The 24572-nt window shown below is 44.7% G+C and overlaps 1 protein-coding gene across 2 annotated transcripts in view; it reads right to left on the reverse strand.

Moving 5' to 3' along the window:
* Window positions 1–24572, reverse strand: part of LOC144105456 (putative diacylglycerol O-acyltransferase Mb3761c) — a 322783-nt gene that overhangs the window by 34822 nt on the left and 263389 nt on the right. For both annotated transcript variants that reach the window (XM_077638579.1, XM_077638580.1), the window contains 3 exons: window positions 19886–20126; window positions 17594–17857; window positions 16028–16147 (listed from right to left, as the gene is read on the reverse strand). In XM_077638579.1, the coding sequence (XP_077494705.1) occupies window positions 16028–16147; window positions 17594–17857; window positions 19886–20126 (625 nt within the window). The remainder of the gene's footprint in view (window positions 1–16027; window positions 16148–17593; window positions 17858–19885; window positions 20127–24572) is intronic.

Below are 24572 nucleotides of genomic sequence, written 5' to 3' on the forward strand. Positions count from 1 at the left end.
GGGTGTATGGTTCAGCAGTGATCTGTCCTGGAACGCCCATGTTAGTTGCCTTAAGTCTGATTTATCACGGATCATTGGTTGTCTTTACAGAATCCAGCACTTGATTCCATCTTGGATGAAGCAGACATTATATTATTCTCTATTCTATTCTAGAATTAGTTATGGTATTCTAGTCTGGGGTACGACAACTGAAACTAATTACAAAAAATTAATTACTTTACAGAAGAAAGTGTTACGCATATGCGAAAATTATCATGGCGAAAATAGGGAACTAAGAACGGATCCACTTTTTTTAAAGTACAATATGCTGAGAGCAGACAAGGTATACTACTTTAAGTTGCTACAATGGATACATAAAAATCGCTTGTATGTCACATCCACAGACAGAATAAACTTGTACGCTATCAGAGACCCGAAAATAGAGATGCCGAGGATAAGGACAAATTATGGTCGTCAAGCACTTTCTTTTCAAGTTATCAGAATTCTCAATAGAAGAGATATAAATATTAATTACAGTAAACCCTTCTCCACTTTCAAAAACGAATGTAAGGGAGCTCTTCTCTGCAGCGATGTCACCTATAGCAATCGCTAAAATTTCTTATGCGAGCAAGTTGTGGTCTATTTTTTTCTTTTTGTTACTGATTCTGTGTTCGCCTCTCTGTACTCTTTTTTTGTGTTTATATGTACATAATGTCTTGTTTTTCAGTAGGCTAGAACAAGCCTTAAGTAGAACTTTGTTATTTGATGTAGTGTTTCATGTATGTCATGGTCCTTGTTTCTTATTTATATACTCATCGTACATTTATTATGCAAATTTTTTGTCACGCGCTTCTGTCTTTTTTTATTTTTTTGTATGTATTTTCTTCCGTATGTATTTTCCTCTGTATAACGCTTACATCTGGCCTACTTTTTTTTACCGGCCCGCCGGACTGTTATAATTTGTAATTTGTATGTTTGTTTGTCATGTAGTAGGGGGCTGAGGCCCTGTCAGGCAACATTGTGCCTTTAGCCTCAGCCCCTTCTTAGGCAAACGTCTAAGCAACAAATAAAAAAGAAAAAGAAAAAGAAATCGGCTGATCTCTCCTTTCATTTATTCGTCTCTGGGGACGACATGAAGTCAGCCTGTCTCGTACACTTTCGCCGCACCTTTCATGATATTTAATTGACTTGAAAGAAAACATATATTCCTCAAATTCTTTATACGGGTACGGCAACCCCTAACTTCAATGTCGCCAGGCAATGCATGACGGACTTTTAAAAAAACCATCTACTGATGGCTTAGCACTACCCTTGATGCTGCACTCAATTACTGGGTGCTTTGAGGTGTATATGTATGTTATAAAACTATAAACTTTAACATATAATTAGCATGAATACCTATGCGGCTGGTGAAAAATTGCACTCCAGGTGCATTAAGATCTGGGGGCAACAAACTTGCCACCTGATCCCTACAGTTCATGTTAACAAGAAATACGTAATTTAAAACAAGCGTATGTATGTCAGTTTAGCTACACCTGGCACCAGTGGAATGCGGTCAGTGAAGGCACGTAGATAAATTCCATAGCTACAACAGCGACTTTGCATCTGATAGAAGGAGTTCGTTCTGTAGGCAATAGAAGAGCCGCTGTTCAACTAGTGGCTCTGGATGCTGACCATCTGTACACTATGCTATCGACTGCGCCTTGTGACTTCTGGTTACGAAACATTTAACAGATTCGTGCGAAAAATTAAAGAGGTGAGAACAGTGGATCGCTTTGGAGACGGTTTTGTTCGATAAAACCTTGAGAACGCGCTTGCTAATCTCTAAAAGTCCATGATAAAGAATACCTGTTTTCTACCTGCCACACCAGCCTATGATTGCACAATTTTGAGGAAGTATCATATAATATGATAACAGTTGCACACTGCCTCTATGCAGTCTCGTCAGCTCCTTGTCTCTCCTTAGCCCTCACGGTCTCACACTTTCTACCATTTCGAGGATGGGTTATGCATTCAGGACAGTCCTATGTACCACAGCTGTCCTCTCTCGTGGCGCATGCGCATCAAAGCGCGGAACAGGCCTAAGTCCAGCCGTCCAATTCTTGCTTAAGATGGAGGTGCGAAGAGTTCTTGTTTACAACTCAGCGTCTGTTTCGCTGAACTGAAGGGGTGTCTATCAGAACACAATATGTCTTGAACGGTTTGTTTAAAAAAGCCGCTTGTCTGGAGAGGGTATATTCAAACGAGGCTCTGTTCGGAGCAATGCAGCATCAGTTCGCGAACACTGACGCTGTAGTGTAAACAAGAAGTAGCCATAACTTCACCTGAAACCAGAATTGGACAGTGGCCACAGTTATGCGTCTCGTCTTGATTCACATGGAAAGAAGCTCTGCTATTCACAATACCGGTTTAACGCTGTTACGTAATTCTTGGCAAAAACTCCTGAATTAGAGCGGAACGACCACATGAACTGGACTGCTAAAGTCTAGAATAGCCGTCGTAGACTCCATCGGTTACCGGTTCCAATTCATCATTAAAGCAATAATGGTATATCAGGACCAACCCCTGATCCCCTGTGGAACAGGACCTTTAGGTAGTAACCAGAAGCTCCTAGACTTGTCAACTTTTTTTCACAATCCTATAGAAACTACAGGAACAGCTAGAGTCTATAATCGCTACCACTTTTACCGGGATCGAATGGCCGCAACCGCATTCTCCGGAACGACTACAACCTTGCCTACATGACCCTTGCGACTCAGGCCCGCCTAGATAATGCATCCTCTGTCCATGAGGTGAACGCGCTAGTTTTATATCACGACATACGACGTCGACACCATTTACTGCAAACAAGGTTCGTTATCAGGGCCGCTGGTAAATGAATTCAGAGACTAACTTTTGTAGCTATGCAACAAGCCACGTGTTCGAACTGATACGCAGCGGTCACAAAACCCTAAGCAAAGGTTCTCTGTACCAAGGCCCGATAGTATTCTGCCGCACTAGGCGCCAAGCGCACGTGCATAATTCCTATCCCAAGCGAGGGAATAGCAGATGCGCATCCATAAATTGACCTGTGGTTTTCGAGGGCAGTGTGGCGTTGAGTGGGCCATTGACGGTGGAAACTGCGTTTGCGTTTTTGCTGCACCTCCCTGAACACTGTTGATTCACTCCCATCTGTTCTTCGTCCTGTAAGTATAACGTTTATACTTCCGAAACTGTTTCGTGCTATATTCATAAGGTTAAGCATGAAAAACAGGCCCTCAGCTGTCACAACAACGATGAGCATCAGTCTGATGTTTAGTACCTTCTGTTGCAACGAGGTGGCGCGGTTTCAAACACGTATAGCGCTCTCCTATGCTGCTAATATAATTACTGAGCGTCTAAACCTCCAACAATGCTCCCCCTTTTTAGCCTATGCGCATACCTACTCGTAGTTATTCCTACTTTATCCTCGTCTTATTCATCTTCATATCATTATCATAAATATCCAGATATTAACGTATTAAAAGGCTATCTTCTAAAGTGGGCGCCTCTCGTTACGTTGAATCAGAACCAGTTCTAGAAGTGATTGCAGACTGTTTTCCAGTTTTCCAAGAGATGAATTTTGTTCTATGGCTATAACGACGGTCTTGCGTTTTGCAGTCTAAACATTATCGACCCCAAATTTAATGCACCAGGCAAAGTTTCCACTGGCTGACTTAGCACTTGACAAAAAAGGTTCTGTTTGATGCTAAACGAAACTGAAATTAAACGTGTGACTTCGTGCCATGATTTATTGTATGAAACTCAGAAAAAGAAGAAACCGGAGATCAAAGCTTTTGAAAATCATGAAATTGAGGGGGCAAAAGTTTCCTGCGTTATTTGTTCCCTCGGCACCCCGAAAGAAGAGCGGTTTGTAAAGAATATACCGTCGTAAGAAACGTCAGGAACACTCGATGCAGCCAAAACGGAGAGCTCTTCATTTTATAAGTGACAGAGCGCAAAAAGAAAGCCGCACAAAAATTTCAGCACGCGCAGGACTACAGTGCGAAGCATCAAGACGAACTCGATCAATGAGACTCGGGCTGCGCTCAGTCAAGCATTGCAAAGCTAAGTGCTACATAACAAACAAGCAAAAATCTAACTCGGTGGCACCTTGAATGAGCCACAAAAGATGGTTATTTCGTGGGAAAAAAAGTTCACGCCAAAATGGTGCGGCCTCTGAAGGGGCTCGCAATTGGCTTTAGTGAAACGCCATAGGAATGCTTGAAGTGAAGTGGAATAATGTCTTCAACGACGAAATGAAGAAAAAGGAAAGGATAAATATCCAGAGCGACAGAATATACACAGCAAGCGAGAAATATGACAGGCGCGTTCGATTCTATCTAGATGAAAAGGAGTGTCAACGGAGAATATGCCTACTGTGTGCAGAAAAAAGGTGATGGAGTGCAAGGAAATATCAAGAGCGAATGTTTGGATTTCGTTTCGCTATACGCAACGGTGAGGGAAAAAAGAGAGTGGCAACGCAGCTGCAAGGAAAATGAAAGTTCCTCCTGATGCGCTGGGAAAGAAAGTTTGTCAGGAGATGGAAACTCCTATCGAATCGGTCTCAAAATGACCCAGCGCCCCGCAGTGGTGGATCTGGAGACCGTCAGAGCGTGAATGAATAGAGAAGCTTTCGCCGAAGTCTCCTTTCTTCTCGGAAAAAAAAAGAGTGCAAGAAAATAACTTCATCACATGCGAAAAGATTTTTTTTCTTAGTTGTGGGGAGGAAGAATAGCACGGTTTTGCTATCAAAGCATTTGGCGTCGTGCGGCGCATTGTAAAAATCCAGAAGCTACAAAACAGAGACATCCAGAATAAATCTCGCAAGGAGCTTCCCGTGTTTTTTTTTTCTGTAGCGCTCGAAGGCTGATGAAGACTGACATCATACATTAGCACGCATTACCGGTTATTTTTTTCTCTTCAGTCATTTAAAGAAATCAGTAGCAGTTCTTTATGGGAGCGTAAAGAAAAAGGTCTGTAGTTTGGAAATAGGAGAAGAATCACGCACACGTCCAGTAGGTCGCACTGGTTGCCACGACCTCTAGGTTTAAGCATGGAAACTTATAGTCTGATAATTAACGTGCATTTTTGTGCCATAAGCGCGCAAAAAGAGCGGCAAGCGGGATGGTCAAGGAACAGAGGGGAGTGGCTACCCTACTATGCATGGGGAAGGGGTCACATATTTCGTTCCAAATTACTTCCTGTAATCTAAAAAACACGAAGCTGCGTTGCCATCAACTTTGCCCCCTCTTTATGGAGAGACCTGTGCTTGCCTACGCTGTGAGCGCTGTCGCAGCTGCTGTCGGAGTGCACAAGAACATTACTACGTTTTATCTGAAGAAGGCTCATCTTTCCAAATAGAATAAATAGATTTCTGTCCCGTTCTCCTTTCCCTCCCCTAGCCCCGTTCTTTCTCGGTTACCGCAAAATATGCATCTTGTCACTTTTATTCGTAGCGTGTCCCTAATACAATGATTTCTTAGTACGCGAAAGCTCCAAGGACCCAAGAGATGACTGCGACATAATCGATGGTAATGCGCGACGAAAAATGTGACGTTTACTTCCTGCATTTGCATAATAACCAACTTCAGGATTGCCACGAAAATCATTTTCCCTTATTTCTGATCATGCCCGCACCAGTTTACATCAAGAAGCATGACACAAATTAAAAACAATTTTGCGCACGTACGGAAAGAATCACAGACCCGTCCTGTTCGCATTTTCTAGGTCGCTGCATGAATAATTGGGAACTGAATGACCCACTTACCGAAGAGCGATAATTCTTGTTGCAGAGACTATTTCTTTTACTTTTGCAATTATTGGTATTTATTATTTCTGAGAAAGACGTCTATAAATAAAAACGGCACAGGGGTCGGCTTGACACTAGCTTCTGGCGTATTATCGAGTGTTTCGAAATTTCAGCGTACGGCGTAATGTTTTCTAACTATACAGAAACACTTCGCAGTAAAATTTGTCGCCAAAGAAAAGCAGGTCTATTATAACTATATTGCTGTCCTAACGCTTACCTAGCCAGCTTGTTATAATTTTTTTCAGTTGCCATGATCAATGAATCCAAACTTCAGCGGCGTTTAGGCATCATGTCATATTAACCGCAGCCAACGCCTCATACTGGGTGTTTACATGAGCCCGACAAAATCGATTCGAGTAAGCCTGTTAGCGAGATGGGCTAATTGACCGTCGAGTCGGGTTAAGTGAACGCGACTGCATGGATGGTGTAACTCAGAGCGACTTGCTTGGCAAGGTGCATTTAAAACTGCCTGGCAAGCTTAAAAGCTTGGCTTGAAAGTTTGGCAAGGTGCATTCAGAAAACGGGACAAAGGTGTCAAATGGGTCCAAGAAGGCATCACGAAGTCGGCTCACTTAGAGAAGCTCGGGAGGGTGGGGTACTCGTTTTATCTCATCTACCTGTGCTTGCACGCTGGGTACGAAGAGTTACGCAGTCCCGAACCACTACTGGCAAGTGAAAAACGCTTATATCCGCTTTTGACAAACAGCGAAGCTTGAAGATGGCGTCATAATGAAGTAAGTGTCAATTCATGTACTTTGCTGTTATGTGTAGATCGGGGTGCGAATCGCACTGCATTTAACCGCTTTCACATCACCGGGGTTCTGTTAACGCCTGGAACGAGGCAGGCAGACCATGTACGTACTCTAGCAGCCGTGAAGTAGGCTCATGGAGCGTCCAGGCAGTAACTTCAACTGAGGACAAATTTAATTTAGACAATATCGATAGGTTACCGCGTTTAAATGACAAAAACGCTATTTACAATAAAACAGCGAATTTATTAGCTAGAAAAGCCCAAGGATAAAGTATAGCTATCGCTGTGCCAGTAGTTCCCCGAAGCAAGTCCAGGTGGTTTCAAGACATTTTTTTTTCGGGTCTCTGAGGCTATGCTCAGCAACTGATCACTTCCTATTGATGATAAAGCAAACATTTTCGGTTACTGACGTCACGTTTCTAATCGATGGCTAGGAAAAAATCTTACATTGTAAACCTTTTTTCAAACAACTGAATTAGTCGCTGCGGAGCGAACTTTAACAGCCACCAAGAGGTAAACCATCTTTTTTTTCTGGGAGCAAAAAATTCAACAAGCTGTCATCGAGGACCCCTTAACCCGCTGTTGCACATACGAGACTTAGCACAGTGTGGACAGGCAGAAGCACTGTTTCGAGAAACGAAAATAGTACTTTTTTTATTATGCGTGCGTGGCATCTACTCCACACATTCGTCCTTTTGAGTCTAACGTTTACCGCGAGTAATTTACGAACAGTAATGGGCTCCAAGGCACGTGCGAGGCCGCGCAGGCAAAAGTGAAAAAAAAATGCATCTCATGAGGGAACGTCACGAAACAAATTTCAAGCGCAGTTTTCTGAAAAAACGCAGCTGAAAACGATCGCCCGAGATTTTTTGGCAAGGGTCGTGTACTGCAAGTGGTATGATGGGGGGGGGGGGGGGGGCGCCTCTGGCGTTCATGAAGAGGTGTAACGAGAACAGCTTCAATAGAGCTTAGTTTGTGATGGTCTGTCACATGACGTGACAGTGCCCCCGAGTTTTTTTGTTTTTTTTGCCTTCATGAGTGGCTGAGAGCTGAGAACATTGATGTCCAACCTCCTGAAGGCCCCACTGCGTCTCTTTTCTTTCCATTACACAAAAAAAGACTTTTCACCAACACAGAAACACGGCTTTAAGGAACCAGGAAATAATGGTACGCAAGCAGTACAGGCCACAGGCCCAATATTAGAAATGTATTGGCAAATGCTGGTCGTATAAAAGGCCTGTGTGATGCCATACGTTTCCATTATTGGAGAAATTACCTGAGGTGCTTGGGTAATTCCACTAGCCTTGAGTAAAACGAGCTCTTGGGCGAGTTACTTGTCTTAGGCATAGTAGCAGTGCAAAAAAAAATACACAAAAGAAGAACCGTGTCTCTCGGTATCTAGTTCTTCTTTTGTGTGCGTCTTTTCGCGCTTCTACTATGCCTAAGTCCACTATCCTTATGCACACTGTGATTCGGGACCTAGTCCTCCTTTATTTTTTACCTACGCTGATATGCGTTAGAGAGAAAACTGTGATAATCCGACCATATTCCCACGGGCGAACCGATGTCTCGGTGCCATCTCGGCACCATCAAGAGACGCGCTTTTCGCCAACGTAACCGGCAGGTTACGTTAGCAGTGCTAACCTGATAGCCTTATCAAACGACATTCATCACCTAGTAGTTTCCGGACGAAGACGCAGCATGAAGTAATAGCTGCTCACTCAATGCCCGGCGGCACACTGACTTCTAGCCGAATGCTCTTCCGACGTCCGCCTAGGCTACAATACACATTTCGACCGCTAACGGTACAGCGCCCAAGACGACACGAGCCAGGCAGGCGTGCCTGGCCACTATCGCTTCGCCGCTGCAGCTTTCCCTTCCGGTTTGTTATCCCGGCCAACCTTTCTGCCGACTCTGCACGTCACCGTCACTGCGGGTCCACAGCGAGGGAGAAGCTGGAACTGAGCCGGCAAAAAAAACTTGTCACCCAACGTGCTACTCAGAATGTCACAGATAAGCCCACGCAAGCATGGCAAAAGAACCTGCCTGTCGACTGAGAAGAAGACGGGAATGTAGAAAGAATAAAACCTCACTCGGGCTCTTAACATTGTAGCCGGGATGCTGCCCAGAAACATCAACCGCTGTGAAGCTCAGCGCAAAGTAGCGAAAAACGGCGAAAGGGTAAATAAACGAACGAGAGGAAAATAAAGAAAGCAACAAGCGAGCGTTTAAGGCGACAAAACACTTTCTGACGGTGGGACTGGACTCGAACAACGCGCTAAAAACAACAGCGCTGTCAGAATTGGACTGATCGTTACAGTCTGACAGCTGTCCACGCCGCCTGACATGCGCAAGCGGTGAAAATGACCGCACAAAAACATGCTTTAGTTTTTCTTGAAGAAAAACTACAGCAGCCTTGTTTTATTTCCTGCCGTTCACCGTTCCTAAGAGGAGGTCCTTGTGTGCCGCCTGCTGCATTCTGATGCGTCTGCGCATCCAAATTCGAAGGGCAACCGGCGCCCAAACTGCCACCACCACAGCGGAAGATGAAAGGGCATTTTTTGCTTTTTTTTACACCGAAATGTGCTCTGGCGCCCGGGGTTTAAAACCAACAAAAAAAAAATACTCGTTTGCACAGACTTGGTTTGTTCAACAAGCAGGGCAGCGAGTTCGAGTGGTGTTTGTCGAGTCAGCGGCGTGAGCACTGGGACAGGGAAGATTTTTTACCGCTTTTTTTTTCTACATTAAGGAGTCTTATGTGGCCTCCTTTTTACTCGGCCACGGCTAGACAGTGCGTTGTCTGGGAAAGACATTTTCGTCGTTGTATCCACTTGAAACAAAGATGACGTCCATAAGGTCAAAATATACGTATGTTAATCATGACTGCGTCCTATTATTAGCATTGCTATTTCCTAGTATAGAGACATCTATATCATTTAACATCAATGAGCATGCAATATATATCACTTTTGATTAGCTGATGCGAACTGGAAACGCACGGAAATGTTTTTATAAGTGCAGTAACGATTAGGCTGTACGCGCACGCACGCACACGCACACGAAAGAAACCATAGCGCCACGCCGCCGTGTACGACTCGACTCTTAGAAATTTTTAAACCTAGCGAATGTGTCGTTGAAATCGGGTTAGAATTGACTTCCGCCCGAAAAAAAAAAGCTGCGTCTCCGGAAACGTAGATTTCGAGAGAATATGACCATATTTGCGAAACCGGAACTAGCAGGTACCTTAAATGTATTTCAAAGCACCTTCTTCCCCTAGATATTGTCCGTTTTTAACCGCTTTAACACCAGTCACCCACGGCATTGGCTTCGCTTCAAGGTGAGTTCAACGAGTGAAGCGCGTGTCAGAGTAAAGTTCCAACGGCAAAGGTAGTGACAGCTCTGACTTCTTGCAAGTATCGCTACATCAAGCGCTGCCCAAGTAAACGATATCCATTCTAACACTGCCGTGCATGTCAAATGGCCAGTATGAAGTTCAAAGAACGTTTTACAACCAAAGGCCTATTTCACCACCAAAGCTGCAAAAGCTGTGTCAACGCTGAAGCGTGGCCTTGAAACATAAATCAATATTGCCTAGAATGTGTTTCGAACCCGCGGTGGCGTGAACAGATGAGCACTAGGCTATCGATAGCACAAGGCCTATGCTATCGAACGAGAGCACGATGTTATCGCCGCAGCCAATCGCGCCTCGTGTTAGACTGCAACACACTCTCGCGCTGTGCATTTCACGTCGTCGTCTTCATTAACTAATACTACTATCGAACTAATATCGTCGAAAGACGTGCTGACGGGCCAGCAAAGCAAAACCACGAGCCAACCAGGCGAAGCACATACTGTCGCGTGTCTACTTGGTTTAAGTGCGTTAAAATCCTACCGCATTTTTGCGGCATTGTACAAAAGATGGGATTTCCAGCACGTCTAGCACGCTTGCGGATACGCAGCACATAGGCTCGGTTGTTGGGATAAAGCGGGTGTAGTTAACATGCTGAATGTGATAAACCCGATGGGGTGATTGCGACAAGGCGGAGCACATGAAAAATTTGAAAAAAATGGTAAAACGTTCGCAGTACAAGGTGCCATTACGAAGTGTTTATGCTAATAATGCCCTAAAAATATATTCTTTCACGTCTCGCATCATTGCGTGAGCCAGGCCCCCGGGAAGTATTCGTCTAAAAAGCTACAACGGCCTAAACTAAACGGTTTGAAGAAAAATTACCTAAGGCCGAATTGCCGCAAAAACTATACTGACAAATTTCTATACTTTTCCCCTCCACGCCGCATCCTTGGCACTGCTAAACTGAGGAAAGGGGCAAAAGTGAATTGCTAAACACCGTACACCTTAAGTCCATAGGAATTCCTCTTGACGTGAAATCCTTCTGAAATCGAATTTGTGCTCGACATTGTGTCGGTATTTAAATCGAGGTGTGAGTTTCGTTTAACTTTTGAAAAGTTAATATTCACATATTTCATGCTGAGCAGGAAACGAATTCCTGTCGCTAAGGGTCTTTGGCGATTATATGCCACTTCTGACTTACGCAGAAGGATAAGTTAAATCATTTACTGAACCTTCCGTTATAATAACCGTTACATATTATAAATCTAAAGCAGACTCTGAACGCCTCATCAAAGATTATCAGTGGCCAACTGGCGCGGAAAATTTGTTTTGTGTTCAGTCTGATCCAACCAACCTACTTCACATTGGCATATGCCTATTGCGCATAGAAGTCTGAACTCGAAACATAACGCCAGATTTTGGCTCCCAATATACTTTCTCTCCACACTTGTAATACCAGCACACGCATGCCAGATTTTGACAGACAGTATACAGATGGCACAGAGAATGTGTTTTTTTACTTCCTTCGCTGTGGAGAGGAAAACAAGTGCACTGCAGCAACGGCAGTCATCTCGATAGCGTGCGGATTGAAAGTCTCGGCTGCTCTGGAATACACGCACCGCGTATTGCAAAGCCGTGTAGCTGAGAGTGCATTTCTCTTGTAGAAAAACATGCCGGCAGTAACACAGAACCCACGCCCGTCAGAAGGGATCCCGAAGTCCTACTCCAACTCATGCCGGGTGTGGGACTATTTCATTTTCCTTTTTTTATCATTTTATTTAATTTCTTTCTCTACAGAAAAAATGGAGCAGGAGCTAGAGGCACATGCCCTGACAGAGACTCCCGCCCCAGATAGCAAAACTCGGCATTCAGTGTACACTAGTCACAAAAATAATGGATACAATGGTTACACACATACACATGCATTTGTGGTCGAACCAAGAATTAGCATGATATTACAATTGAATATAAGAAATGCAAAAATACTATTTACAATGAACTTTATGCATATGCATACACAATACAGACATACCTAAACGTACAGACAGAATATAAAGAATAATATAAGGTGTTTACATTTTGGCTTGTCAGAAATGATAACAGAGAGCAAGTTTTCGCCGGTTTCTTAAACATGGGTTTTTGAAATTGGACCTGGCCCACTACGGTATTCAGCAAGTAAACAACTTGGAAGTTGAGGCTCCGCCTTCCATAGTTCGTTCTGGAGAGCGGTATTCTCCTTTTTTGTTTGCGAGTGGTGTACTTTGATTTAAGATCTCTTGTACTGTTGTGAAACTTATTCTTATAAATGTGTTGTAATAACTTGTAGTAGTATTTTGGGTGGCAGGAAGCATCGCATGTTTAATAAAGCGATTGTCTGTTAGAAGATCGCATAGTTTTCCTTGATAGTTCTCGAATATTCTTAAAGAATTTTTTGCAACACCAGTCATTTGTTGTAGTTTTGCGCTGTAGTTGTTCCCCACACTAGTCCACAATATGAAAACTTGGAGAAGAAAAGTGCATAATACAATAATTGTTTTAACCATACAGGAATAAGTTTACTCATCCCGTATATACAGCCCACAGTATTTTCCTGGTTCTGCAGCTAATTTATTTACATGGGTGTTCGAGAACATATCGTTTTGGGGCCATACCCCCAAGAATTTTCGGACTGAGACCTCCTGTAATCGTGTGTTGCGGTACAATATTAACACTAATTGGTTTGTTTATGGGTGTAAATAAAACGTATTTTTTTTTACTGACATTTAATTGCATCTTGCAGTCATCTGCATACATGACTATTTGGGGTGAAGAGGGTATTGTGGGAGGATTATTTATATATAGGTTAAATAACAATGGCCCCAAAATTAAACTCTGTGGAACGCAATTTAACACTATTGATCGTGGCAAGGACTGTTTATTAAAAGACACATATTGAGAGCGGTTTGTTAGGTAGCTCTTTAAGAGATAATACGCATTCCCACGTATTCCATACTTAAGAAGTTTAGATAAAAGGACGTCATGACTAACACAGTCAAATGCTTTAAGCAAATCTAGAAACAGGCCTATTGTGTAGAAATGATTTTCAGTGATTTTCACTATTTCTTCCTTTATGTTGAGTAGTGCAAGTTCACACTTTTCCTTCCGGAAAGCATACTGTGCATTACTTATTATGCTATATTTATCGATAAAGCTTATTAATCTTACATTTATGGGAGTTTCGAACACTTTTGAAAGAATGGGAAGCACAGATATGAGCCTATAGTTATTTACTGAATTATCATTTGCGCCTTTATGAAAATGACACATTCTACGTATTTTAAAGTTTTCAAAAAATATTCCTGTCTCAAGCATGCAATTAATAATATGAGTTAAAACTGGTGAAATAATTTCTGCTACATGTTTTATGGGAGCAGCCTTTATGTCATCAAATCCGGAGGCAGAATTATTTTTCAGTTTATCAATTATTTAGCCTACTTCAAAAGGCGAGGTGGGGGAAAGTATAAACGAGTTGACAATGCAATTGGTGGGGGAGAAGAGAAAGAATGTTGGTAATTACTGCACACATAGTTGCCACAATAATAATAATAATAATAATAATAATAATAATAATAATAATTGTTTTTTTGGTGAAAGGAAATGGCGCAGTATCTGTCTCATATATCGTTGGACACCTGAACCGCGCCGTAAGGGAAGGGATAAGAGAGGGAGTGAAAGAAGAAGGATGAATTAGGTGCCGTAGTGGAGGGCTCCGGAATAATTTCGACCACCTGGGGATCTTTAACGTGCACTGACATCGCACAGCACACGGGCGCCTTAGCGTTTTTCCTCCATAAAAACGCAGCCGCCGCGGTCGGGTTCGAACCCGGGATTGCCACAACTGATGAAATGGTTATTTAGAGCTATCGGTGAATCATCAAGATCCAGATGATGGTCGTTTGATGTAACGGTCAAAGTTTGTTCTTGCACATTTTTTTCCATCAAGTTTCTTATTTCGTCCCAAATTTTTCGTTTACCATTAAAAAAAACGTGTAAAACGCCCGTGATAGTATTTAAATTTGGCTCATTTTATTTGTGGATTCACTTGATTTCGATATTTCTTGTGCCTGGCAAAGTCAGTCATTTGAATTAGTACGAGTTTTTATAAACGAAAAGTAGGTTTTATTCTTTTTTTCTATTTTTTGTAAAGGATTGCTGTTTTCCATGGCTTCCATATTTTTTTACGTTGACCAACCTATGTCTGCAAGGGGAAAGAAAGCTCGTTCATAGCAGATAACAAAGTAATTGAAAATTTATTGTATGCGTCATTTGGGTTCGGTTCATTTAGTACCGAATCCCAAGTAACATTTTGTACAAGGGTACGGAAATTCTCTAACGAACGCGAGTTTATGCTGCGGAAATAATGAAATTCTTGTCTAACTGTGATATTACTTTGCGGTAAGAAGGAATAAATTGATAAATTATCACTTTCGTCTACGAACATAACTCCTGCTGAGGAGTTTAGAGGATGTGCATTAGTGATACACAAATCCATCACAGTGGAACTGTGCTGAATTTTCCGTGTGGGTACATTGATAATGTTCATGTAGGCATAGGAGTGCACTAAAAGGTTAAACTGCCTTGAGCATGGATCGTCCACTAGCATATCTACATTCATGTCACCTGGAATTGCAAACATTTTTCCAAAGTTATTTGGATACGTCAACAGATTTTGACGCGTGTCCCGCAGAGCAGCCCCTTGCGTTGTTCTTCGCCATTGTGCTGTGTGCATGCGAGCGTGTGTGTGTGTGTGCGTGCGCGTGAGTGTGCGTGTGTGTGCGTGCGTGTGCGTGTGCGTGCGTGCGTGTGCGTGCGTGTGCGCGCGTGCCTGCGTGTGTGTGTGTGTGTGTGCGTGTGCGTGTGTGCGTGTGTGCGCATGTGCACGCGTGTGCGTGTGCGTCAACAGTCATCGAAGCCAAGGAACATAGAGGATGTCTTTTAATTCGTGCTGCTCATCAATGAGAGATCAATAAAACGGAAGAAAAAACAATCACATGCCGCAGGTGGGATCCGAACACGCCACCCCCGAATTTTGTGTCCGGGGCTTTACCAATTGAGCTACGGCGACGGCTGTCCATTCTTATGCTTTCGGGGCGTTAGTATAGTGTAGTGTAAATTGCTCTCGTTTGAAGCAAGCAAGGTTATAGCCTCAAACATAATTACAAATTGAGCTTGTATTCTTTTTCAAGTTATTTTTTGCTGTTGTGAAAGTGAGCTCGATTTCGAGATTTTACTTAGAGATGAAGAGCAGAAGAAAAACACTATGCTTGCTTTTGCATGACAGATTGTGCGGAAAACGTGGCTGAAAATGAATACTAAAGTGAGAGAGAAAGCGTCTGGCTATATAAATAGATTTTTAAGACTTCAGTCCAGTGCCTGATGCCGCCCTCAGTACTGCACTTCAAACAAAGTGCTAAGTAGTCATATTCATTTCAAGCAAAAGCTTTGCAGAAATAATTTGACACGCGCTTTTAAGCTGTCACTCACTATTTCCACGAGAAGTGACGCAGTCTTGGACAATCCCTGGAAAATTTTACAGGCGATTACGATAGTCGGTAATCCGAAACTTGGGCGCTTTTCTTCGCCCGCCACCTGCCACTGGTGGCCGGTGGCTTCCACTTTCCGGTTGTCCATTCCTCCGCTCTCGCCGCTGTCGCTTTCAAGTCGTTACTTCTAACGCATGCAGTCTTGAGGCATAAAAGCGTGCGGTCCCGACATAGCACGAGCGGATTCCTCTGAAATGCTCCATGTAGCCGCCTTTAGCCCCAATATACAGTAACCAGCCGTAGGGAATTTAAAGAGCATGTACAGTCGGTAATAAATTGACAATGCAATTCTGACTTTTCCTTTTGTTCTTGAATATTTCCATCTGAAAACGGCCACAAGCAGTGGATAAGGAGATCCCTACCGAATGTCTTGGTGGTCGTAGATACCTGTCTCTGATACCTCTCTCTGCGTATTCCACGTTACGTGTTGCGCGCCTATTTTCCGTAAAGATCGATTCTTGGTTTTGAAGGGTAAACAATGGGCAGGATTTCATCCTTCTCCATTTCTACGTGTACCACGCCGGGTGTCTCACCTTGATGTCGGGCGGGTTGACGACGCCTCGCCTCTTGAAGAAGCTGCGCAGCGACCCGGACATGGCCGTCATGAGAACGTCGTTGAAGGTGCTCCTCGTGATCTGTTTGATGCGGTACACCTGCGGGATTCACAGAGGCCGAGAACAATAGGCAAGTTCTATGAGGAACTGCTTGAAGCAAGCGCCGATAGTTTCTATATTTGAAATAAGAACGAAGTGTGTCCGTAAGTGGTTTACTCGTGATGCTCCTCGCATCACAGCCGTATATACCATTTTAAACGATTATTACAATGCCTGCATTATCCTAAGAGAACCTTAATTATTCACCGCTGGTAAGTATTCTACGCGAAGAACTTTTCACCGCGCGACTTTGTTGTCGGAGACACCCTAAAACTCTGAGAATAAATACTGTGAAAATGAAAACTTCTGAAGGTACGCTTAACCTTTATCCATATAGTAAGTGTGGTATCGTTTCATGGAATGCGAACAAAAGGAAGCGTTAGAAAAGGTGAAAAGAGCGGTCTGGTAAGTGCCAGTAGAAAATTCACTACGCTTATCGCTTGACAGGAGACTAATAAGCCAGGGGGAAAACATTTACCAATATAGTTGCGCACAATGCTTTCGATCCACATCTAAAAACCCCGTTTATTTATTCTGCATCATATGTGAGTAAGAGATGTGGCGTCGGGATATGCTGACCACCCGTGGAAAATCGCCAGCTCAAATATCAGTTTATTAGTTTCTTTCACAAGAATGAGCAGTGTCATGAACCATCTAACCACGAATTAACCCATTGGTATCATTGCTATGCTGGAAATTTCGCTCAGATTTCTTAAGCCTTCCTGTTCTAAGAAAAAAATTCATTCGCAATAACCGATTGGCCTTACACAGCTTTCTTCAGCAGAATAAGCAACTATCTCCAAGTAAGGAAGAACGTTTCTTCTCGACGCTGCCTAGAACGTGCAGGCATAATCCCGCACATATCTGAGTATCTTCTATATTAAAAGCGCTTCCCAGCTTGAAAGCCAAGTGCCGCTACATACCTAAGCAACTCTGATAATATCAATTCAGAAATATCGGAACCTTCATGGATTGTCGGTCCCTTTGTATGCACGCTCATCTTGTGTTTTTGAAGAATAGTTAAAAATTACATCGCAGGAGATATTCAACCCTACACGTACAGCGCCAATCGCTGTTATCGAGTCTGTGAATAAAACAGCTGTTTAGAAGAAATCAGAGATTAATTGATCCCTTCTCAAGGACAAAGTGAGTGACGACACGCTGTCCCAAGGTTAACAGAGTGAGAGAAGGCATTTCTTTTTAACAGTTCTAGCAGACAGCGGAAGCAGTTACAATATTCTGACCGTACAAGGTTAGCCATAGCCCACTTCTTGCAGCGTACTCATAATTTAATTTCGAAATCAGCACTTTTTTAAGATAATAATGAAGTCACTCAGCTGTGTAACTTATAGCGAGTACTTTTTCTTTTCTCGTGGCTTTGTGAACACGTCAGTGCGTACATAGCCGCGCATCCGTCCTTCTTCCAAATCACAGCATGCGGCTGACCTGCGAGAGGCGTATGGAGCCGGCCGTCCAGGCGATGACCCTCTGTCGACCGGGCAGTTTGGATCCCCGCTTGAGGTAGTTGAAGTCGCGCTTGGTGAGCAGCAGCCACGAGATGAGGAAGGTGAGCGGGCCGACGACCAGCGCCCGGCACACGTTCAGCGGAAAGCTGGAGCCGCCGAAACGGGGCTTAAGCTTCAGGCTTGGCCCCGGATCGCAGAGATGGTTGCAGAACAGCATCATCAACGACACTCCGTCGCTGATCACCTGACCGCGGGGGAATAAGGGAGTGAGTCAACTCGGAAGTAAAGTACGAAGTACAGCATTCTGCTTATTATCGGGAGCCACATTGAGATTTCATGAGTGGAGAAGTAGGAAAGGGGAGGGGAAGATAGAAAAGAAGCAAGAAGCGTGGCGCTGGAAGGTTTAGCACCAATTAGACATAGGTACATGAGCCCCATCAAACGAGGTTCATGCAGAGTAGGCTGTGCCTACTGAACGAACTTATAGAGAAATGCTCTGCTTAAAATACAAAATTACAATTGCAATATAATACAATACAATGCTGAATACGACGAGTCACTTCTAATGCCACCTGTGCGTACGTCGTAACCTTTATTCAATTCCATGAGCACCTAACGTTTACATAGATCAACTAACGCCTTTAACAAATCTTTTTTTTTTTTTGCCAATCGCAATACAAGAATGGAATCAACTTGCCTACTCCGTTGTCACTGCGCGCGAACCCGTAAAATTTAAAGAACGCCTGACGATCCATCTTGCTCTATGAATTGTTTCCTTTTTCTTTTCATGACAGCTTCCTTTGTATTTCTGCTGTAGTTGTCCCTGTGGTTTTGGTTCTTTCTTTTGTTTGCGCACTCTTCAGCGTTACTTTTTTAGTACCCTCTCCCCTTATGTAAAGCCCCACTAGGCGCCTTTAGGGGTCGAATGAATGATGGTGATGACGATAAGTATACTGGGAAATCGAATCTTGTTATGTAATCGTCTTATAGCGGAGGCGCGTCTATTCATATCCGAACCACGCTTCAGAGAACAACTCTGAGTGATGGGCACGTGGAGCGAGACTAAAAAAAATAACGATGATGAGGGCGGTAACACCATATTTGAAGGTAAGCAAGCGGGTAAGCCATGCTGCCCCGCAGATTCTAGCTTTAGCTGGCCAGCATCAAACCTGTCGCGACCCCCATGCCTGGACGAACAACTCTTTCCTGTTCACGTTCGCCATTTCACCACCCTCCCACTCCCCTCAGTTTCATTCTGCTGAAGCGGTTTGTTCATTTATCGCAGTTCTTGCAGGTCAACTGCCCTAATCCTCTTTGGAGTATAACCACCTGTCGGACTGCCCGTACCTGGTCAACAGTATTTTCATGCTCACGTTTCCCATCTCACCACCGTTCACACATAACGCCCTCTTGCCCTTGTCCGTTGCTTTGTCCTGGAAAGGAGGGCCGTACTTAACCGCTGAAAATCACGAACGGTCTGCCCAGACGAAGACAAGTCGTCTTGTCGAAACGTTGGCAAGCGTACTGAGGCTCCACTTCATATCCTTGTTCACTTCGTTTTGTGTTCAAGAATTCCATTCTCCTGCACTCTCTTTGCAGCATAGAATCCGGTAATCTATACTGCTAACTTTGCATTGGGACGCCACTATATCCAGGTGACAATGCAAGAAGTACGTGTCGTGCGGCGTCACCTTTGTTAACTAGATCAACTGTTCAGCTGGCCATATACATCAAAACAAAACATTTGACGTGTCACAAACCGCCCTAGCTCTGTTGATATCCCAACCGTGACTTTGATTTGGAGCTGACCGTCCGTCAGAGCCCCGTATCTAGCCAGAGACATTGCCGCTGAGGCAGATGTCCTCCGCGAATACCGCTCTAGAAGGATTCGCGGGCAGCTTCGTGGTTACCGACAGCCCAACTTGTCAGAATCTCGGCTGCACGCTAGTTAATTTTGTCTCAGACTCAAGCAAAGGTCGTAGGAAACGCGGCTCGATGAGTTGCGGAAGAATCCTTATTCCTACCCTTATCTGCTAGAGTTGCTCATGGCCACCTCCGATGTGTGCCACAGTTTGTTTCCTTTCAGTAGGACGAGTATCCCCGCTTAAGATACGAATTAGTCATTAGGCTTAACTGCTGTTGTTCTCTCTTTACCTTCACCGCAGCCTGTTAGCCCAAACACAACGTCATGCAGCGTACAGGAAGGCAAGAACCATTGCAGGGAATCGTCGAGTCGTTCGGCCTGCTGAAGGCTTTATCTCGACCAACCCACCTGGTGCACCCTAGCGATAAGCACAGTCTCGCGGCCCCTGTCGTAGTTGGGAAGCACGTGCACGTCCCACAGCGGCCGGTTCACGTTCATGCCTCGGGACATCAGCGCCATCAGGTAGTGGCGCAGTTGGGCGCTGTCCTTTACGACGCGGTTGTCCTCCAGCACGTGGTTGTCGATGCGGAACGAGTCGTCCTCGACCCACGTGAAGCCGCCCACCACGGGAATCACCTTTCGCGTGAACCTGCAACACGAGGGCCGCCACGTGACTTGAAACAGTGGACGGCACTGGTGATCTGTAGCAGGAAATATGACCTGTGCTCTTTATGTCCGCGGTAACAGAAAGTGACGTTGCGTGCATAAATTTTCCAATGGAAGAACCTTGAGTTGATTTTGTAGTCTATCGGGAGCACTGAAAACACAATTGGCGTAGCGGAACGCCACGTAGCAGAGCAAGAAGTAGTAGTGCCATCGCCAGATACAACTGAAGAAAGAAGCGGCAGGTGCCCTTCAAAGCAAATCTTCTAGCCAATGACATCGATAGATTGTCGTGACATTGCGGTTAATCCGCACGTAATTATCTTGCACCTCTCAGCGCCCAGCTATGCACCCAAGCAAGTAGGAGGGTATTAACCACAATGTCTAATGAGCCGGTCGACGCAATGTCAAGCAATTTAGGACAAACATTTTGAAAATCAGAAAATTGTAAGATACTTTTACGTTAATATTGAAGGTAACTGTCCATTCTTATGGTATGTAGCAAAATATTTGCGTTAAAGTGTTTCCATCGGCCGTGTCGAACAGTTAAGACTCCCATCGTAAACCAAAGGGAACGCTTTTGACGATAGCAAAAACATTAATAGAAAAACAAATACAAGACTGCCGTCCAGTGATCTGCTGATATGTTGACTGTTATAGTGAAATCTCACACAGTAAAAAAATATTGCTTTCATAAATGGTTTCCCGCTCAAAAATGCTTTCATCCAGAATTGTCTAAAAAATGCTTTGATCCAGAATTGTTGGCCATGACTGGCTGCAGAGCCTCCTCCGTGGACAATAAGAAGACGGAGCCTGCGTCATTCGAACAAAACACAGGCTGCGCACAGTCTGAGTCAGCGTTGTGAGGGTGATTGCTCTACTTTTTATTCACACCGGCAGTGAAGCTGGGCTTGGTGAGACGACAATCCGCGTTCTGTAAGGGGTCCTTGTGGAATTGGAGCAAGCCAGCGCTCCGTACGAGCAAACGAGCACACAGGCATATGCCGTCCTGGCGTCAGTTCTCAACATCCAAAGTAATTAATTATTGTGTGCACTCCTTACAGTACAGTTCATAGATTTCTAGTTATAGTTAATGTGCACTGCATGACAATATTCCTGCCTCTGGAGCGTTATCCTACAGTTAGCACCACTGCTGGTCTGCGCCTGTGCCGCCCATCTTCAACGTCCTGCGTCCGTGCTGTTCCTTTTCACAACGCATCTATAGCCGTAGTGTAGGTTCGGGCGTTAAACCCCGCATGCAATATTGTACCATACCATACATTACCATACCACCTTGATAACAGTGTGGTAATACTGTACTATCCCACTTCATTTCTAGCATTCTATCAAGCTCACCTCACTGCGCGTGCGCTAAAGGCAGTAAGGAAGGCTAACGAATGGGAGAGAGTAAAGAAGGGTACTACTCAGGGTTTAATCTTACGAAGCCGCCCACCTAGCTGGTGAGATGAACGTGATCAAGTGGCGACCAGCCTTCGTGAACTAAATGTGGTACCTGACCACTCAAGGTTCTGGTTTCAGTTTTACGTCGCCAATGCATCATAAAGCAGACCTCCTTTGAGATCTAGTCATCGTTCCCCTCGTGAAATGACGTCATCACACAGTAAGCTCACATGACCTAAGCAATGAGTCGCTGGATGACAGGGCCTATTAATCGGTCATGTAGAACGACTTATCCTTTTACCATCCTAGCCGCCGCGGTGGCTGAGTGGATATGGCGTTCGGCTGCTGGACCGAAAGACGCGGGCTCGACCCCGGCAGCGGGGGTGGAATTTCGATGGAGGCGAAATTCTAGAGGCCCGTGTACTGTGCAATGTTAGTGCTCGTTAAAGAACCCCAGGTGGTCGAAATTTCCGGAGCCGTTCACTACGGCGTCTCTCATAGCCTGAGTCGCTTTGGGACGTTAAACCCGCTCAAACCAAACCAAACCCTTGTACCATCCTTTCTTGCACATCCCCCTTACGTCTTCCGCTACTAGCACTCCTTCCACATTACGTTAATGCTGTCCGAGCTTTTTTATGTTTGAAGCACGAAGTATATGCAGAGTTTGCCCAGTGCATTTATAGAAGAGAGTTTCGAGCTACACCACTACTACCAGCCAAGAATGTAGTGAGGGTCGCGGAGGAGATGGCCACCGGCCACATTTATTCGCAAGGCCTGCGTGATGGAGCGGTGGACACTCCGACTTTCGCCACTGGACCGACCGGGCAGGCTCAGCGCGGCGCAGCGGCCGTTCGCCATCGTGTCTCGCCGCCGACAGCGGCGGGCTTAGAGGCGCGCGCGCGATGACCGATGGTGATGGCGGCCGATGAAGAGCACGCCATATTTCCTCGTTTCGCCACACCGCCGCGGCCGCGGGTCGTCAGCGCGCGAGAGTGTAAGTAATGCGAGCGGATACCGGCCGCGGCTATCAGAAGACGCGGAGGCTGGGCCGCGGAGGCAGCACCGCTGACATTTAGTGCAGAGCTTTCGCTCTTCCTCTGGCTGTCAGCGTTATCGCGCTCAACTCAGGCGCAGGCGCGCGCACACTTAACACAACAACGCGTGCCTGTCCTTCATTTCCTCCCCTGTACGCTAGTGTATAGGCGCTACTGTCTAGCGACAAATGTCTCACAGATTAAAACCTGATATGTCTAGACTTTATAGACTTTATAGGCTAACACAAGCGTTGTATGTTTTGGTATTCGTAGCCTAACAACATGCTAAGATATAATTAACAATTTTATAGCAAAAGGTGTGTTAGGAAACATTCTGTGGTGCACACGGCGTATGCGTCGTGATTTGCCACAACTTAAAATTTCTTTTACATAAGTTGCCCGAGAGAATTGGAGAGCAAGTTTTCCCTAAATTATGCCCTCCAGGCCATGCGACCAAAGTAGGCCAAGCTGATGCGGCCACTTGGACAGCGCCATCTAGAAGACGGAGAAGGCCCCCACCAGACATCCTCTCCCGGGCAGCTACTTCCAAACTGTGGAATGGTAGTTGTAGCATAGCAATTTCAGTGCCTATTTGTGTGCAGTTCTAGCGTGGTGGATTAGTATGATTGCTGTGTGGATCGCGTTATCATGGCCCATAAACGTGAAGCACTTCTTGTCTTCAGTAAACTGGTTTTTGATTCCGGTCTAGGTCTACTGGTTTAAGAGTGTCAGCTGTCTTATTCGACCCTCTCGGGGCGATTAAAGTAGTGAGGATAGTACGAATGCGGAGTATCTAGCTGGTTCGGAAGACCGTCCACATTTGCTTGCCAATCAGTGCCGAAAAAAGTGGCCTCGCCCACGTTCACTTCATTTCAATGACGTCACGCTGGCATGTTGGTGCCACCCAATAGAAAGAAGAGATGTAACCATGCAAAAAATGCGACAAAATAGTTTGAACTTTTGTCCTAACGACAAGTTTTTCTGTTGTTATCAAGTATTTTTCTGCAGTACTGTAGTTTTTGTCTAGTATTTTCTTTTGTAGGTATGCAATTCTGTTGTTACTACAAATATTTTTGCTGTTGCTACGAGTTCCTGGTAACGATATCCTAGAAAATCTGTTGCGACGACAAAATTTTTCCGTTGTGTTTTCTGACTAGACTTACGAGTCTCTCAGTATTACCTATAGAGGGAAAAGTGGCGCTGGGATAGTTCCGAAAAGAATTGGACTTCATGTGTTACTGCTGTGCATAAAACGTGGATTTAGTCGTAACAATACGACTGTTCTCCAGAGAAACCTGCAAGAAATGTGAAAGTTTTCATATCAGCCCAACACCGTGCTTTCACTTGCGTTAAATTTAACGAGGATGTGAAACCCGCACAATTAAAACAATTAATTTTGTGCGCAAAGCGAGCATCGCGGCGCAGCTAATGAACGCAGCCCATTCCGAGACAGGGTCAAACTTTTCGACTCAACAGCAGGCAAGCGAAATTCAAAATTTATCTTCCCGGTTTTCCCGCGGTGGATGTCGCTTACACGGCGGGGCAACTTTTTCCTTCAGGCGATATTTGAAAATCTCAATGGTGGACGCCTTATAAACCAAAGAGGTGTTCCCCTGACTGGACAATGTCATTGAATATTCATGGGGATGGGAAGGGGGTTTAAGAGGGGGAGGGGGGTTGCGGAAGGATGGTACACACCTATCACTGCCACTTCTTTGCCCAAGGAAAAATCTAGATTGTTTTTATTCGCAAGAATCGAGACCAACAGAGAAAGAGAGTGTACTTGACTCCATCTTGATGAACTCTGAAAGATAAGCTTTCTTTTTATCAAGTTTAGGTAGAAGGCCGCAGGAACCAGATGGGCCAGACCGAAAACTGGGATGCGCCAACGCCACGCGCACTCATCAGCATAATGCGCTGCCACATGGTGCTGCGGCAATCTCTTGTTTATGCATGGAGAGGTTCATGCAAAATAAACGGCCGCCCCCATGGCTCTG

Source organism: Amblyomma americanum, chromosome 9 (genome assembly GCF_052857255.1).
Source record: "Amblyomma americanum isolate KBUSLIRL-KWMA chromosome 9, ASM5285725v1, whole genome shotgun sequence".
NCBI classification, from domain to species: Eukaryota; Metazoa; Arthropoda; class Arachnida; order Ixodida; family Ixodidae; genus Amblyomma; species Amblyomma americanum.